This window comes from Vespula vulgaris, chromosome 19, assembly GCF_905475345.1.
Source record: "Vespula vulgaris chromosome 19, iyVesVulg1.1, whole genome shotgun sequence".
Classification (NCBI taxonomy): Eukaryota; Metazoa; Arthropoda; class Insecta; order Hymenoptera; family Vespidae; genus Vespula; species Vespula vulgaris.
The window spans coordinates 3,824,303-3,843,018 of record NC_066604.1 but is presented as its reverse complement, the minus strand read 5'-3'; the positions used below and the strand labels follow the sequence as shown (position 1 = coordinate 3,843,018).

Below are 18,716 nucleotides of genomic sequence, written 5' to 3'. Positions count from 1 at the left end.
GAATCTCTGTACGTCGAAATGCCCAATACCGGTCCACTTCTGATTCTTCTTTATTATAAAAGATCTTGTAAGGTTTCTTTTACAAGAGATGGAATCTGTAGGAAGAACGATGGAGACGTTTCGCTAGCAGCGGATGTATCGAGAGGATGCGAAGGAGGATAGCTTATAGAAAACATTTTTATTCGATGCGATACACGTGAGAAGCTCTTCCAATAACGAATGTAATAATATAGATGAACGTTAATTTAATTAATTTATTATATATCGGTGAATATCGCGATATACAGTCGATATTCGTTGCGTCGGTTCGCGAGGGAACGCACGCCGTTCTTTTTATTTGGCATAATGTTTCGCATCTGGCTATCGTACGAAGCTACGTAGCCTCGTGCAATTTCGCGATAGCCGTGAAAAGAATAGAGTTCATATACATATGTATTTATTTATATGTACACAGAGAGGGCTTCATCGAACGAGTCCTACGCATACGTAATTTGGAAACTCGTTTAGAAGATCGTTGCTTCGGTGGTTCGTTCGACTTTACGAGGGCGACCTCTTCTTCGATATTGATATGGTACATTTCTGTTTGGGTTTTTGCTTCTACCATACGGTACTCTCTGCCGCGAGTAATCCGGCGGATAGCGTGACTGCGGATAAATTTTCGGTCTAAAGTGTATGTTGCCTACTTCTGGTCTGACGAACCGATCTTCGGTGATGCGACGTCGAAGGCAGACGGCGCAACGACTGACCCTCGACGTATGATCGGTTTTCAGTGTCTGCTGCAAAGGCTTTCGGAACATTTCGTAGTCTTTGATGGTCGCCAACCAGTAGGAAGTCGCCGTGGAGAAGTAGTTGCAGGTACCCAAGCCGCGGCACTCGATAAATGGTCTAGCGCGGAATTCTTCCAAACACGATCCTGGTGAGATCAACGACTGACCACCACCGTCCGCACCAGCGTCCCTATGCTGTAACATCGAAACGTTGTCGATCGATCGATAGCGAGCGAGTTCTCGTCGATACGTGTATTCGCAGTGGCATTACCATAAGGAAACTGTAACCGATCCATAATTCTTCCCAACCACCAGGACACTCTGGTATATCCATGGATTGACTGTGTACGGCAATGATCCTCGTTGGAGCTTCGCAAACCGAACACCTTGATATGTATCTGCCGACCTCCGGAGCTGGTATAGGTGTCATCATCATTGGCATGGGTTCGGTCGTACTGAGCCAATAGCTATAATCGTTACGATTGGCGTAGTCGCAAACATTGTTCATGTTACAAAACATGAAGGGCATCGTTGAAAACTTTCTGACACAACTTCCCGCGGTGCCTGCAAGTACAGTGCATCGACGATGCACGTTCAGATTTTATTCCGATTTTTCGTTCGAGAAGGAGTAGCGAGCGAACATGTACCGGTTATACCTACCGAGATCTTGCGCGTAGGCTCGGCCGTTGCCCATGATATGGAGCAAAGAGAATCCATCCCATAACTTTACCGTATTCTTTGGACAAAGTGGAATCATTTCGGATTGAGAATGTTTAGCAAAGTGGAATCCTCTGTTACTAGGACCAGGAGGTGCCACCGCTGGTATGCCTGGGAGCCCGGCATTTCCTGTAGGAATATTTCATGGTGTATTGTCTGTGCTCGTTTACTCGATATAATGATCGATCGATGCGAAGACTCACCGGTGAGACCTTGTCTACCAACCGTGCCAGGCGAGCCGGGATAACCGGGCGGGCCTTCTTTACCATCGGGCCCTTGCGGACCGGGTAAGCCGATCATACCGCGTTCTCCTTCCCGACCAGGAAATCCGTCTTTACCTGGTTCGCCTATCGGGCCTCGGGATCCAGGGAAGCCTATAAAGATTGACAATGAGATCGCGATGGGATTTGTTTTCGAACTATTCGTTATGTTTATAGGGCGATCTTGCAACGAACTAGCTTCCACCATATTACCTGGCAATCCCGAAGGCCCTACGTCTCCGGGTGGCCCACGTCCAGAGAAAGTTGAAAATAGATTTATACCCCGATCTCCTTTCGGACCCTATTGAAACAAAGGTTAGTAGATAAGTTACCAAAGACTTGAGTATTCCTTTGTAAAAGAAGAAGATTCTTTTTAAGAAGTAACCTGTGGCCCTGGAGGACCAGGCAATCCTGGTAATCCTGGTTCACCGTCGTCTCCTCTTTCTCCTTTAGGTCCAGGCATGCCTTGGAAACCAAATAATCCCGAGTCGCCTCTCGCTCCTTTCGGCCCTGGTCGACCGTCCAATCCCCTCCAACCGGGTTCACCTGTTGCACCCTTTGCACTGCTAGCGGATACACCCGGCTCACCGACGTAACCCTTGGGACCGGGTATACCTGGGAAACCTGACGATCCCTGGGAACCGGGTGTACCAGGGAAACCTACGTATCCCGTGTGACCTGCACGTCGTAATTCGTTAATAGAAAGGTTTATACCAATAATTCGAGTCTACTTTCAGTCCTTCGATATTGAAAAGGTACATGCAAATATACGGCGACGTTTACCTTGATCCCCTCTTATCCCCTTAGACCCATGAAGCGAATATCCAACGTCTCCACGAATTCCTTTAGGACCGTTCAATCCGTATTCTCCAGGAGCACCTTTTTGTCCTGGCCGACCAGGAATTCCAGGCATCCCGTCAAGACCGGCACGTCCTGCTTCACCGTGCTCGGCTGAGTCCTCCGTTGGACCTATCGGAGTAAGAAAATAATTTACATTTGCGTGCATTCACATAAATGAGAATCGTTGGTTCGCTTCTTTTCTCGATACATTACCGGGTAGACCAGAAGGACCTACATCGCCTACTATCCCTTTCAGCCCTGGGAAGCCTGGCGAGCCATGCAGCCCTGGATATCCTACGTCACCTTGTTGGCCCTACGTATTTTTTTCTTTCGTTATCCATTCTTTTAAAGAAGAAAACGTTTGGTACAAGTGGACTAACTTTACGACCCGGTATTCCAAGATATCCCTGATCACCTGGTTCTCCTTTCTGGCCTGTTAAGCCATTTAATCCTGGATTTCCTTGATCGCCTGTTTCCGCTGTCACATACGATGGCATTCCTGGTTCTCCTACGTGACCTTTGGCACCTGGTGCACCCATAATACCTGGATAACCTTCCAAGCCCTCGTCTCCGGGCATACCTTAAAGAAAATTTAACAAATTTATAATTGCAGAGACATATGCATAGCGATAAAGTCTATGGCATAATCGAGGACTTGACTTTTAAGTAGGTATCGGCAGTTATACCTGGGCGACCCATTATACCGGGATCACCGTCGGGACCCTGCTTTCCGTCCAGACCATCGAAACCAGGTGGTCCCATCGGACCACGTTGACCTTTCTCCCCGTATCTACCGCGAATACCGGGATAGCCGGGTGGTCCCTTAAAACCTTGATCTCCTCTTTCTCCCTTAAATCCATCCGGTCCCATGTCACCTATCTCTCCCTAAATACGATAAAAGTATTTCGTTTGTAATTTGACCACGAGCCGACTTCCACTAACGTTATTCCTCTTGTGATTATTACTTTTGGGCCAGGCGGTCCATTAAACGCATCGAATCCTGGCTCTCCCTTTTCTCCGGTCAAACCATCCAATCCATCGGTAGCTAGGCCAGGTTCTCCCGGTAAACCGGGCCGACCATCAAATCCAGAGCGTCCCGCGGTTCCCATCTCTCCGGTGAAGCCGGGATCTCCCATATCACCTTGCGGACCACTGTACGAATTGTCGCCTGGTAGACCAGGTACTCCGACCGGTCCAATATCACCTTCGATACCTTTGAGGCCCATTGGGCCAGGGTAACCCGGATTACCAGTGACACCTATATTTCCTTTTTCTCCTTTTGCACCTGGTGCACCGTCGATTCCATCGAGACCAAGCCAACCAGGTGGTCCAGGTTCACCAATCTCTCCGACGTCACCTTCCTGACCTGGACGGCCAGACAATCCTATACTTCCGTCTAAACCATGGAAACCCTGAGGACCGCTGTCTCCATCGTCGCCACGGCGTCCAACAAAACCAATTTCTCCTTTCAATCCTTTCATGCCGTCGAATCCTGACGGACCGTCGGGTCCTGAAATCATTGGATGGCGCGCGAATACGTCCAAGTTATTTGCGTGCTACGCAATACCTCACGTTTTTACGATTTGTCTACTTTTATACAATCCTCCCTTTTTTTAAACTTACCGCGAATTCCTACGTCGCCTATTCTCCCAGGCATTCCAGGTTGTCCTGTGATTCCTGGAAAACCTCTTTTGCCTTGTGCAGTATATCCTCGTTGGCCTTTACCGCCCTGCGATGAACGATGATAACGATAACGACAGTATACTTAACAGAAAGATATCTAGAACCTTTGATAAAGCACTAACCTGAAGACCTGGAAAACCCTCGAAACCAGGAGCTCCTTTCCCACCCTTCATACCTTTTAGTCCATCTAAGCCTGGTCGGCCACGGAAACCTTGTGGACCGGGATCTCCGATTTCTCCTTTATCCCCGTACGGACCGGGTTCGCCTATTTCACCGTAAAAGATATTCGGGCCGGGATCACCACGATTTCCTTTATTGCCAGGACGACCCTAAATCACGTGTCGATCATTGTACGTAATTTCTTTGAGACGTTTCTTGTTTTTTTACTAACAGGAGATTTCAACTTACAGCAACACCGACTGGTCCTTGAGATCCAGGAGTACCAGCAATGCCACGGGGTCCTTGCAGTCCTGGCATTCCCGGATATCCCTTCAAACCTATCGGTCCTTGTAGCGACAAACCAGGAGATCCTACAGACCCTGGCAAACCGGGGTAACCTTCGTCGCCGGTTTGTCCTTGGTAACCTTTGAAGCCAGTTTCGCCTAGCAAACATCGTTTTACGAATATTAAATTTTGGAGGGATAACTTTTACAAGTGAGGAGAACGCTATTTGATTTCGACTAACCAGGAGCACCACGCTCGCCCTTATATCCTTTGTCTCCCTGTTTCTCGATCGAAAACTGCGAAGCATCTCCTGGTTCTCCCTTTTTACCAGATTCTCCTGTAATACCTTTTGCACCCGAAATGCCGTCGTATCCTGGATCACCGCGTAAAAATTCGATCGGTACGGATGCCGGTTCACCCTTTTCACCAGGTATACCATCCCATCCATGCGTTCCGTTACGACCAGGAAATCCGGGAGCACCATGATCGCCCTAAAAGTTGCACTTGGTAATACAGATAATAACTAGTTATACGCGGTGAAAGACGTTTAACTAACCTTTTCTCCTTTCGGTCCAGGTGCTCCAGTGTCTCCAATTTGGCCAACTTTACCCCACGGTCCCGTAAGACCATCCGGTCCAGGGAAGCCCTTATCACCGATATCCCCGGGCGGACTGACGTGATGTTCTTCCGGTGGTAAGAAGACCTTTCCTGGTTCTCCTTTGGGACCTTGCGGTCCTGCGATACCCGGCCTTCCGCTGTCTCCTTCTAACCCTCGTGGTCCTACTGGGCCAGCTTTACCTTGTTTACCTTTCAATCCACGAGATCCGGGTAATCCAGGAAATCCAGGAGTTCCTGGGTATCCGCTCACGCCAGAGTCACCGCGTTCGCCTTTTCCACCGGGTAATCCTGCGCGAAGGTATGATCGAGCTTTAATATTACACTCGATAGATAAGTGTCTATCTACTCGTCGTTTCTTCGCTTACCTGGCGTACATATACCGCAATCGTCTCCACGAAAACCCTTAACTCCTTTTGGACCGGGTCTGCCTGGCCATCCATCTGGGCCAGGCATTCCAGGAGATCCGGGTAAACCGTGTTCTCCGGGTGGTCCTTTGACCTGAAATCCTTTTCCAGGAAAGCCTTTCTCCCCTAAGAACGTAAAATCGCAAACGTTAATGACGTAATTCTGTAATAACCTTTAATAGCATTTGATCCTCCGAAGGAAGTTTTAATCACCAGGTGGTCCAGGGTCTCCGCGATCTCCAGGTGGACCAGTTAGTCCCGATAATCCCGATTTACCGTCAGGGCCTGGTGGACCTATGATCGTTACACCTGGAAATCCTTTCGCGCCAATGAATCCAGGCTGACCGGGAAGACCTTGTGGTCCTTGCGGTCCGATAGTACCAGGAAGTCCTGTAAGATACGAAAATAATGTTTCGCGTGTAGCTCTTGGTAAGATTTATAGATGTCTAAAAGACCGTCGTACCGTCGTCTCCTTGTTCTCCTTTGATGGAGGAGCCTTTCTGTCCTGGCTCGCCAGGCGGTCCAGCAGGTCCCGGAGGTCCCGGAGAACCGATGTATCCGACTTTTCCAGGAAGCCCGGGAGTTCCCGATTCGCCGGCATCACCAGGTGGTCCTTCGATCGAAAGCGAAACGAGCAGCGTTTAATCCTCAACGAATTGCGATATTTAATCGACTTTATCTTAGGAAACTAACCGAGATCTCCCTGAATTCCAATACTTCCAGCGATTATCTCGTCGAGTTCAGGTATGTACGTTCCTGGCTCGCCAGCAGCTCCTTGCTTTCCTGGAGGACCTTGATTACCAGTTTCACCAGATTCTCCCTGAAATCGTAACGGAAGTTTATGAAAACGATCGATGTAATTTTTTCTTGGAGAATTTGGAACGACGCATACGTCGGGACCGTCCGTTCCAGGTTTTCCCGCGTAACCCGGTGCACCTTTCTCTCCTTTGTTTCCGGCAGGTCCAGCTGGCCCTTCGAAGCCTTGTTTTCCCCTTGGACCGTCATCTCCTCGTTCGCCTTTCGTACCTTTGATCCCGGTGAAACCGGGCCGACCCTACGGATAAGAGAAATCAAGTCCTACTGGCCAACGTTTTTCAACGACTTTCATACTCGCGTCAATCGACCATCGACCATTGTTTTTCCTTACCTGCGGTCCTTTCGCACCTACTTCTCCTTTGCGTCCGCGATATCCGTAATCTCCTCGTTGTCCTTTCCAACCTCTAACACCCTTCACGTGGCTAGTGTTCACTTTTTTTTTGTACTGTTCATTACTCGAACCCGGTTCACCCCTATCACCTTGTTCACCAGGCACTCCTTTTACACCGTAAACGGTCTCTCCACGATCGCCTCCCATACCTGGCAGGCCTGGAGCACCTGGATAGCCCTAAAATTAAATATTAAAAGAGAAGCGCCCAATTCTATTAATGGCGAGCAACAAGGACGGTTGAACGTAGTTTCCACGCAATGCAGATTCTTTCGAAGGAACTTTCTCCACGCGAATAGCAACGGGCTTATCGAAACAGAGATGTTTCGTCGGAAAAGTGACTGGTCCATTATTATTATTCGTCACTTTTTAAATCTTCCCTCGAGAAAGATGATTCGTGCTATCAGCGGCGATGCTCGTGTCAGCAGATTGAGTATCATCGCTTCGAATTTCGGTACACGCGCAGTCGCTTTAGCAAAAGCGATTAAAACTTGCTTCTTACTTGTCGTCTGAAAACTAATCTCTTTCTCGTGGACGACGATGGATCTTTTTTATCGTACTACAGGAGAAATGGTCGCGTCTCCCGACGACGATTACATTGTTTTATCATTATCGCCTTATCGGTAAAATCGTATTCGATCGTGTAAAATGCTATCGTCCGATCGTTCTTTCTTTTTTGTCTACTCGTTACGTAATTGTCAGGCATTATCGTGTACGATTAGAAAATACTTACGAAGTCGCCGGTCTCTCCTGGATAACCCGTGTCTCCTGGAATTCCGTACGATCCTGGGTAGCCCTGGATGGCGAAGAAAAAGTATAAAATTTAATTCCTCGTGGGGGACACGTTTTAAATAAAATTAATCCGACGCTTCGAGGTACGGAGAAAAATTGTATAGCAAAAAATATACATGCATCCCCTCGAGGAGAATCTAAATGTCGGACGCGTATAAAACTGTGGCATCTACTTGCCTGTGGTCCGTTGATACCGAAATCACCTTGGATTCCCTTCACACCGACCGAATTGATTCCACCCTCGCCAGGTTCGCCAGGAAGACCATGATCTCCCACATCTCCTTCCCCTCCTCGTTTACCGTAAACTCCTGGCATACCTGGTGCACCGGCACGACCGTCCGTGCCGTTGCATCCATCGAGACCGTCCGGTCCCATAACACCGGGAAGCCCAGTGTTACCCTACGGGAAATTTTCAAACGCACCGTTTCGACTAAAACTTTGATAGTTTGCTCAAAGATCAGATGCGTCTATAAGCGTTATCATACGTACGGAAAGTCCAGGAGATCCAGTGAATCCTCGTATACCGGACTCGCCCTAAGAAAAAAGAAAAGAAAAAAGAGAAGAACGAAAGCTTCAATGCTGATCTTTGCCATAGCAATGGGTTTCGCGTCGGATCATTAATTCTCTCTCCTTTCCTCCGCTCGTACGAGTGGCTCGAGTTTAATCGAACGTTCGTCGTCACGTTCGTTTTCGTTCACGATCATTTCGAATACGACGATTTATTTGTTCCTCTTCGATAGACGATTTAATCGAAATTTCGATGATAAAGGTAACGGAAAGCGTAAAGCGTTGCTTTACAAGGACGCGTTTCGACGAACGCGAAACGATGAACGCATCGCTGTAAAGACTCTTTCGTATGTCCTTTACGGGCGTACTCCGCACGAAATTGACACACTTCCATTTAAAGTTTTTTCATATCGATGGACCACTTTCGTATGCACGAAAAGGAAAGGCCCAATCGCAGTCTGGTATTAAAACGTACCCATAAATGGTCTCTCACTGCCGCTACCATTATTCACAGCGCGACATTATTATCAACGTGACGATAACAACTTTTTTTCTCCAATTCGCAATGGGGGGAGGGAGGGAAAGCTTTACGAAAGGAAGAATACATTTTTTCGAGCGAGCGAACGAGGGAAATAGTGGATACAACCTTGGAACAGCACAATCAAAAAAAAAAAAGAAAAAAAGAAAAAAAAGAAAAAGGAGAAGAAAGAAAAAGAGGGCGGTACTATAATCGTCGCAGAGGATACAACGATGAATCGCAAAAAGGACGTGGTTGATGGGGATTCGAAGAGGAGGAGGAGGAAGAGTACGCATCGACGAATATCTGGATATGAGATCATTCGACGTCCGGCTTGGGACGTACGTCGGGATGCAAAAAGGAGTGAGAGAGGCAGAGACAGACGGAGACGCGCACACTTGTCAATGGGAAGTGCGTTATCAACGAGCGACTTCCATCTTTTGTCTCTTTCGTCCTCTCTCTCCTTCTCGTACACACGCGAGATTCCGAGATCATGGCGACCTGATTTCGATGGCAGCAGCCACGCTCTTCTCATCGCTTTTCTAACAAAGGACAAGGATAGCTACGTTCCTCCTCGAGTCCTTGATCGTTACTCGTGCCTCTCGCAGAGGTTTCGAAACGTTTCTTTTTCGACCATTTTTCGCGAAAAAGCCGTTCGAAGTCCCCGAAAGACGATTCGAAGTTATCGCATCGAAGTTATCGGTCCGAGTTGTAACGGAAAATGAACGGCTTTTCCTTTCGCAATGATTCTCCCCCGTTGAAGAGGCGATGGAGAGCAAAAGACAATGGAATCGTCCAAGACGAACGATGAACTTTGAAGATATTACGAACGGAAGGGAAAGCAATGGTAATTATTATTCGTAGGTACGCACGAACGTTTTAGATAAGAGAGAAGAAAATAAATTCTTTCGTTTCGGAGAGAAACGCGTCCTCGACTTGGTGAATAGTAGGACGGAAACGAGAGTGACTTCACCCCCGCATTTGCGATAGGAAGAGCAAGGAACGCGTAGGATTGGCTCGCGTATCCGTTCGATGAGCCTTATCGCAAAATACGCTGTTCCTTTTGTCAGCAACGACGATGGTAGCAGCCATCTCGAACGTTGTACTACCAAACGAGCCTACCATCTACTAATCCATTGAAACAACGATCGTAGCGAATAAAGAGGCGAAACTACGCGCGTTGTTCGAGATCTAAATTTATTTGGGAAAAACCTATCGTATACCTACGCGGGCATTCAAGATTTTCTTTTTTATTTCCTTCGTTTATCGCGTAATAGCGGAGATAATTCGAAAGAGAGAAAATAAAAACGAAACGAGTACGGAGTCTGTTGGCTCTCTCCTTCTCGTTATTTTCAGCGAATCGTTCGACGGAGACTTCTTTATCGGCGCTTAGATAGCCTAGTTTCTTGAAGCGAATCAAAACAGCGGTCTACCACGTGCGTTCCTTCTTTTCCGTTCGTGTTACACGGTTTTACGTACGTGCCAACGAAAAGAGATCCATTTAATATGTCGGCAATGAAAGATAAACAGTTTCGAGACACTTTCGTTGAACCTAATTCTATCTACGGAGGAACTTTACGTGTCATACGCGATCATATTCTTACATAAGCAAGTACATAACGGAGAAAGTACGACGTTGTCGAACGTCGATGGTCGCAAAACCGTTTAGGGATGCTCCTTCGGATCTCGATAACGAGAGATTACGTGCGAAGGCGATTTAGCTCGTACGAGAGAGGACTGAGAGGTCTGAGCGCGCATGAGAAAGAGAGAGGAGAGGAGAGAGAGAGAGAATGCAGTCAAGCACGTGGGTACACGCGTAATATCTGGGTAATCGTTACGTTAGATAGGGATCAATGCCAAACGCGTTGGAACTCGAGATACCGCAATTTATCATTAAACGCCCACGTTTACGTTTCGTTAACCCAAAGTGCAGAATTGTGCCATTCCCGTTACTCCTACGGCAATTTCAGACAGACGGATCGTTCACGCGTCAAATCGTTCTCGATGCAAAGAGCGAGATCGAGACGAACGTCGTTGGGGGAGACGTCTCCAAGTATCTTCTCTTTTCGACGCATCGTTTCCGTTCGCGATAAACGCATTTGGATGACGAAAAAGAAATTTCTTCCATTTATTTTTTATTCCAAGCTGATCTCGTTGTACGGATTCGACGTGTCGTCTTTTTTCATCGACGACTTTGACTCTACGTAAGAGATCTTGGAAGCGCACGAAGGCATTCTGTGAAGATCTCGAGAATGTCCGACGTGGTCCGACGGCTTGCTTTTGGGTAACATAAGACAACGCCGTGGGCGATTTCTCTCTCTCTCTCTCTCTCTCTCTATCTATCTCTCTGGTCCGCTGTGCCGAGCGAGCGCGCGCGCTTCGATCTTCTTAAGAAGCATGACGTCATCGAAAGAGACTCCACCAGCTTGCACGTAACCCCGGTGTCTTTCGGTCGTCGCATAAAACGAGATATGCCTCCTCGTAAACTCGTTCGTTTCTCCGCAAACCGATGAGAGTTCGTTAAGAAGAAGTCGAGAGAGAGAGAGCGCGAGCCCAATGTTTTGTCACGCAGATCGCTCCGACGTAAAATTGTGATTTGCATCATCGCGCGATCTTATTTTTTACGACTCTTTTCCTTTATATCCTCTGTCTCCCTCTCTCCAGCTCCTACCGATGCCCCAATTCCCGTTCTCTTTACGAGCGGGACACTCCTTTGTTTGATCTTACGTCTTCTCTCGACGAGCAACGCTTTTTAGAAATCTCACTTTTAAGAGAGTCCACGTTTTAGAGGAGAAACGACGGAGGGAAAAGATCGATCGCGTATCGATTGGTTTTCGATGCAATTAACGACGCTTGAGGGAGGACGCGAGCAGAATTCGCTTTCTCGTACGGACGACCAAGTGCGGGCGGAGCCGTGGGAGTTGCTCTTGTAAAACGCTTCTGCCTCTCCACATTTGGAAGCGGTTCTCTTTCTAGACGCTGACGTTACGACTCTTTTTATCTCTGATATTACACGCTCGTCCAAGCAATAATATTTCTTTTCGAACGACGAACAAAGAGAATCCCATTAATTTTTTCATTGAGAAGCGTAAATCGCGTGGGAGTGTCACGGCCGTAAGTCTTGGTATTTCGAATAAGCGAGATTTGACGGTAACGCAACGTTGGATAGCGTTGCTAAGAGGAAATATTTCTAAGCCGTCGCATAAATACTCACTCGATAGCCCTTTTCTCCGGTACCGCCATATTCGCCGCCTGCGCCTTTCTCACCTTTGGGTCCAGGAGGTCCGTCCGGTCCGACCTCGCCCGGAAGACCCTCTAGCCCTTGCTGTCCAGGTATACCAGGAAAACCAGGCTGTCCTTTTATGCCGGTACAATTGCATTTGTAGGTGTCCTTGCAAATCTGAAACGCACGATCCCATTATAACGGACATTTTTGTGGTAGGATCGCATCGACGACAAATCGTTCGTTCCGTTCGAGGTAAACTCCTTCGGCATTGCGATAATATTATTCGACGAGGAGTCGAATCGGGTTATTACGTTGGACGGACGAGCCGCTGCTATTTGCTTTCTCATCGCGCGAGAGAGTACGTCCTCCGTTGTTTGTTCAAATCATCGCGTAAAATATTACGAATCGCGAGTGTCTGCGTATTAAATTCTTTAGCTAGCATCCGCGCAGTCACGTAGGACTCGGCTGGCAACGTCCGACGAATCTTTTCAACGCCGAGATCGTTTTACTCGTCGACGTTCGTCGTCTTTCCGACAGCTTTTCCGTAAACTTGCTTTTACCGCGTAGAAGAGGAAGAAGAAACGAATGAAATGCGAGAGAAGAGGCAAAAAACGAGGGGAGAAAAAATTCGCTGCATCCGCAGGCGGGTATCGGATTGAACGTGACGCGACTCGTTGCGAGAAAATAGACGGTTCCGTGCGATGACGATAACGACGACGATGACGATAGCGATGACGACGAGGACGAACCGAACGAAGGACACGGGCAGCGAGTGTCGCTTTATGCATAGGATATGCGCGAGCGTAATCGCGAGGTCGACGCGAAAATGCACTCGCTCGACATCGCGTAGATCGGTCTTGGCCTCGGCTGGCAGCTCTCGTCGAACGCTCGTCCGCGAGGCCGACGTTTTTACGATATTAATACGGCGATCAGTCGTCTTCCGTTCGGTCGATGAAGTCATTTTGGGAAAAAGTTCATTGGGGACTTTCGTTGGATCGATCGGATCGGAGGAAACGAATTGCGTGCGTCCGCCTCCTTTCTTTGATAACCCGTTGCGCCTTGATTAAATCAAGTCGTTTGAATTGACTCGCGTCGCGTTCATGATTATTTTTCTTAAGAAAAGCGAGGTCGTAGGAGATCGAAAGAAGAACGCTTGGTACCGTCGAGCCTCGTCGTCGACGTGCTAACGTTCCAACGTCTCCCTTCCTCATCTTTTTCTTTCCTCTTTTCGTTTTAGAAGAGCGAGGAGGAGTCGAGCGTCGAAGGACGTCGCTCTATTTGCAGAGCGTCGGAGGCGAACGAAAATGGAGAGTCGCTTCCACGCGTTTGCCTTGCGGATGAATATTCCGCTTGTGTCAACTGAGCGTTTCGTGTTCGTCGCTCTCGACGAATCTGCTGGATAAATTTGCTGCGAGACCTTCGACTTTTCAATCTCTTACTAATTCTCTCCTTCACGACGAAGAGAAGTACTTGCGATTAGATTCGTCGCGATATCGTCAAAATCGATTTAATCGGCAAAAGTAAAACTCGGATCGTCCGAGTTGGAACGTTCTTCCTCGCGTTGCCACTTAAGTCGTTCGTCGTCTTCGATAGCGCATCGAGGAGACCGTCGGTACTTGTCGCTTCTTTTTTCCTTGCGCCTTGCGATGACGTAACGAGCGCAACGGTAATTCGCCGCGTGACATAATTTCGCGAGCACTCGACGCGTCGGCTCCGGCGATCTGCGGCGAATTATGCCTCGATTCGCGGAGGCGCCTTCCACTCGCTTATCTGTCGCGCCGTAACATCCGTTCCAGAATTCTTTCCTTCGGATTACTTTTGATCCGGCAAACTCTTCGAGTTTGCTTTCTTCGTTTGGCTCGTCGCGTTGATAGAAAGGTCCGCCACGTGTCGAACGCTTTCCACGAATCGAGGAAGTTTACGAGATCACTCGAAATATTCGCTCCTCTACCCGTGGGTCTACCGATGGGTGGGGCTATTGAACTCCTCGAGGGAACCGGTATCTTCGTTAAAGATATGATCCAGATCAGAGATTCTCCAAGATGGCTCGCGCACCCGATTGTCCCTCCTCTCTCCTCGGACTTTTTGCACCGATACGGTCGGGCCATGCGTCTACGCATCTTTCGACGACGAAAGAATAGTCGAACGTAGAAGAAAATATCGTTGCGTTTTCTACTGTAAACGAATGACGCATATCTAATCCTTGATCCGATTTCTAACGTCCGAAAAAAAGTCGCTAAAGTGTACTATCGATCACGATAGAATCATCTTTCCCGCAACGACCAAAAGTTTGCACTTCTTCGGAATCTGGATCGATGTACGACGATGTTTGGTCTACCTGCTTTTATTTCCGATAAGGAAGAAAGACTGATAAGAAACAATAGGGTCACGATAGGATTAGAAAGATCGTTAAACGAGAAAGACCGTAGAAGCTAGCTATCGATGAAACTCGATTTCTTATCGGTCATTAACGTTTCAAACGTTTCCATCGCGCGGTGCCCCAAATCAACAATTTTTTCTTCGCGAAAAAAGTTTCTACGCGTGACGTAAAAAGCGAATGAAAGTATAAGACGAGTCTTTTGGAATCTGCATAACGCGCGGCATACAAACGATCGTCTTCAACGACGAGGATGACGCTGACCAAGCGAAATAGCGGATGGATGTCGTAGGACGTAGGTAGAAGAGTTGGCTGATTCGCGAGCTTCTCCCTCTGGTTAATTCTCTCTCCGCGTGTCCGTCCGTCCGCATACCTTCGACTTCGTCCTCCTCTTCTTTCCACTCCTTCCCTTTCAGTACTCGACCATGTTCCTCGATTCTTTTCCATTAAATTTCATCAATTGCAACGTTGCCTCGATAACCGTAAAAAGTACTTCGCTTCTAATTTTTCGAAAGGATCGCTCAATTAGGGGTTAATTAAAAATTGTGGCAGCGTTGTGTAACGCGCTACGTAAGTTTACGCTTTTAGAGTGTAGCACAATTTCCGTAATTGATAGCACTTTAGTTCTATGCCGTCAACACTGTCGATTAAGTCGCGTTTAAAGTCAAACGCTTTAAAAATGATTTTCGAAAAGAAGTGATATATCCAAAGGACTGAAAGGAGATAGCATATTACTTCTTGGAGAAGAGCTCGAAGAAAAAGTAATATCGCAAATGCTTACTGCATTAAACGTTAAACGATAAATCAGTAATAAAAGAAGAACGAGATCGGTACGAACGTATCGTCGAGCTCCAACTTAACCCCGAATCTTTCGACTTAATTCTAATCGGGCTTGCAAGTTTCTGCTGCAAGTGTCGAATGTCGTTTCCCAAGAGACCTCTCCGGCGAACGGATCTCCCTTTAATTAAAATTCATCGGAAGATCGTTTCCACGATCGCAGATTAGGACGATGGAATTTGGACGATGCATTTTGTAAAATTTAGAATAAAATTCGAAAGATGGTTTGATTTTTTTCATCGGATCAGGTTAGAGGCAAGAGATTAGAACGATAGACGCGTTCGAATTCTTTCAACGATACGGGCCGACCTCGTATTTCCGAATGCAGCGAAATGCGATGATACCAGGAGTCGAGCTTCTTCCTGGTTTAATTTATCGACGACATATGAGAACGAGGAGGAGGAGAAGAAGGAGGAGAAGAAGGAAAAGGAGGAGGAGGAGGAGGAGGAGGAGAAGGAAGAGAACAACGAGAAGAAGAAGGAAAAAATATCTCGCTTTGGTTGCATCGCTAAAGACTATCGGCTCGCGCGGAAATAGAAACGGATATGAAGACGAAACCGAGTCTATTTTTAGTCGGCAATAGACACTCTTGTATCCGAGAGAGACCCAACGATTCCCATCATAGAGAAGAATCGAAACGTGTTACGAGTCGAGGTGCGTTTAAAAAATTAGATTGAAAGAAAAAACACAGGTGATATCAAGACGTAGCGTAGACGGGTAATGGGATATTACTGTTAATCAGAGTATTACACCCGAGTTCCTTCGTCGAAGCGACGCTTTCGAGTAACAAACCAATGTGAATTGGTCAAGGCAAGTTCCTCGAGTTTCAAAAGAACGTTACGCATCGCGGCTAACCCCTTGAACTCCGCGCGATAATATTATATCGAGGTTGCTCGTTTCGTAAGAGATATCGCTTTCGCCCTTAAATATTCTCCAAAGATGGTAAACGTGTGAAGAAACGCGATCACCTATGCGAACCTATCTACCGTTCACGCATTCCTTTAAAAGTTCGATATTTGTTTTATTTCGACGTTCGTTGTCGAGAAGTCAACCACTGCACTCGACCTAAGTAGCTTCACGATCGTCGTATCTGCGTCGGTGTTATTAAAGACCTCTAGGAACTTCGTCGAGCGATAAGTTCCTTTTGACGGACCGCGTACAGTTACGGAACCGAAACCGTGTTTATGACACAATTGGAAACGAATTCTATCGATATCTTCCCCGAAGACAAATAAAAACAATTCCTCGAAGTCGTCGTGCGCGTCGGGCTTGTACAGAATCGGCAAGCACTGCTGCGGTCGACGAGAAAATTTGGAGGAAACCGTGCGGTCGTAACGAAAACGATTCATGGAACGTTATCGGTACCTATTTCTCTGGTGCTTATCGACGATACGCCGGATATAACTGTTTTTTAGGTGAATCATCGCCTCCTTTTAATACCAAAGTCACGATTAATAAATAGACTTTTTTCCTTTGAACGAAATCGAAACGGTATCTTTCATTTTCTTGCAATCTTTAGAATTTCTGGGAATCGACGGTGATTGTAGAAAAGTCATTGGCGATAAACTTTGTTCGTGGTTCATTTAATTTGACATTTTTCAAAAAGAAGCCATTACCAAGAACGATGCGACGAACTTGAGGGGAGTTTACGCTTGCGTACAAGCAAAATAAACGCGGGAAGGGTTATCGTGACATCCATAAACACTTTGGTCTATTAAACGATTCTCGGATGATTCTCGGACGATTCTCGACTCGCTCTCTTATCGTCGTCGGTCGTCACAACGAACACTTTCATTCACGTTCTTAATAAATTATTTTCAAGCGTGATGTCACTCGCACGTTGTCTTCGTTCGTCGAGTTGGACGCTCGACGATATTCTCTTATCGCCTCGATACTTCTCTTTTCATTTGCGCAAAGGAAGTACGTACGTTCTTTGTGAATTTCTCGAAAATTATTTTTAGACTTTACGAGTTAGCTTTACGATATACCGATTTTTATACGATTTGCAAGCCGAACGAGTTTCGTGCTTGTAAAATCGTGGCCGACATCGTAATTTTAACTCGGCTAACTCCAGTTCGGTGAAAGTAGTACCATTGTCGTTACCGGGACTCTCGAAATAGCTGCTTCTTCCAGCTCGGTTTTCCATCGACGTCGGTACCGGGATCTAATCGGTAATACGTAGCAACGGATCGTTGGGTTGGCCGAAACGGTCGATCGAAAATATGCGAATCGAACGGTTGGCCGAGAAGGGCCGATCAATCGGACGGTTGAAAAGAGGACGAAAAGAAGAGAAAAAATCAAAAAAAAAAAAAAAAGAAAGAAAACGAGAACACGTACGAGATAAAATTCGTAAGGGCATCGCTTCGAAAGAAGATGGATAACATAATAGCGGAGGATGATTCCGGCTGGGGCTTGCGAAACCGACGAGATCGTCCTACACCTCCCCTAACTCGGTCGGCCTTCCTCTTTCGTCCCGTACAACAAAGACCGTTCCCTACCATCGGGCGTCGAAATCGCCTGCGGAACTGCCTGCTGAGTGACTTCAATGAGACAGAAAGATCAAACTTTCTGAAAAGCGAAACTTTTCGATATTTTCCGACGGAGGGACAACCTATTCCGTGTAACGTAGACGATTCTTTTCGAGCTAGCAGTTTAAAGGGAATCCTCGTCGAGGTTTACTTTCCTTCGGCCTATACCGGGACAAATCCGAGAAGGCGAAATTTTACGTCATCGAAGCACTTTTCTATACGAGATGATTGGAAAGCACGAGATCTCTGTACGTCTCGATCGATTTGCGCGTTTTGCCGTGACCTGCTAGAAAGTTATAGGCGAGAAATGGGAATAGCGTTCACCCACGTTCGTAAGCGAGCTCGCGTGTTTCGAGCGTGCCGTCACGGAGTTTACGTCTTTTTTCTCGCCGGATCTATTGGATCGTTCTAGACGGTCAAAGCGAGCAAATGTCAGCCCTATCTCGATAAGCGCATCGAGAACTTAAAGACGACGAGTCGCGATGCTCGCGAATAGATAATTACCGAAAGATAAGGACTGGAAGATTGAACTCACCGTAGCTTCGATCGCAGATATTTTCACGACGACGAGTATGACAAGGCCGTAGGCGACTCGCAAGACGCCAGGGCTAGGCCCATCCAAATTGGCGGCCAAGGGCCGCATCGCGGAGGGCCTCCTCCTACTCCTCCTCCTTACCTCCCTCTCCTCGGTATTCGCTCGTCTACCTGACGAGGCGGCAACGATTGCTTTTCAGTGCTCTGCCAGATCCTTTTTCGCGAAAATTCGGTGAGGCAAGCGATCCGTTCGACGGCGTCCGGGTCGCGTCTATTCGGTGTCTCTTCGTGGCGTGGCGTAGAGGAGTCGAGTCGAGTTGCGGACGAGTCTCGAAGGGCCCGCAGTCAGAGGTAGAGAAAGAAATAAAGCGCGCGCGCGCGCGCGCGAGCCGGAGAGACAGAGAGTCAGAGAGACAGAGAGAGAGAGAGAGAGAGAGAGAGAGAGAAGAAAGAAAAAGAGA

At 47.3% G+C, this 18,716-nt stretch overlaps 1 protein-coding gene across 2 annotated transcripts; it reads right to left on the bottom strand.

The window, feature by feature from the left end:
• Positions 1 to 159: 159 nt before the first annotated feature.
• LOC127070602 (collagen alpha-5(IV) chain-like) lies at positions 160 to 18,584 on the bottom strand. 2 transcript variants are annotated; one of them, XM_051008765.1, is made up of 27 exons: positions 18,257 to 18,584; positions 11,968 to 12,153; positions 8,219 to 8,263; positions 7,907 to 8,128; positions 7,671 to 7,733; positions 6,881 to 7,117; positions 6,626 to 6,787; positions 6,427 to 6,553; positions 6,197 to 6,346; positions 5,947 to 6,123; positions 5,695 to 5,859; positions 5,268 to 5,617; positions 4,953 to 5,202; positions 4,676 to 4,869; positions 4,390 to 4,596; positions 4,208 to 4,313; positions 3,550 to 4,094; positions 3,271 to 3,469; positions 2,965 to 3,164; positions 2,798 to 2,897; positions 2,528 to 2,713; positions 2,130 to 2,422; positions 1,958 to 2,045; positions 1,688 to 1,858; positions 1,428 to 1,613; positions 1,039 to 1,331; positions 160 to 962 (listed from the first exon to the last, which is right to left on the bottom strand). In XM_051008765.1, exons 1-27 carry the CDS (start codon positions 18,362 to 18,364, stop codon positions 504 to 506), a joined length of 5,469 nt encoding a protein of 1,822 aa, XP_050864722.1. In that variant the 5' UTR covers positions 18,365 to 18,584; the 3' UTR covers positions 160 to 503. The 2 variants fall into 2 exon arrangements, with proteins under 2 accessions (XP_050864722.1, XP_050864723.1); XM_051008766.1 differs by lacking the exon at positions 18,257 to 18,584 and adding an exon at positions 13,140 to 13,205.
• Between the last annotated feature and the right edge of the window lie 132 nt (positions 18,585 to 18,716).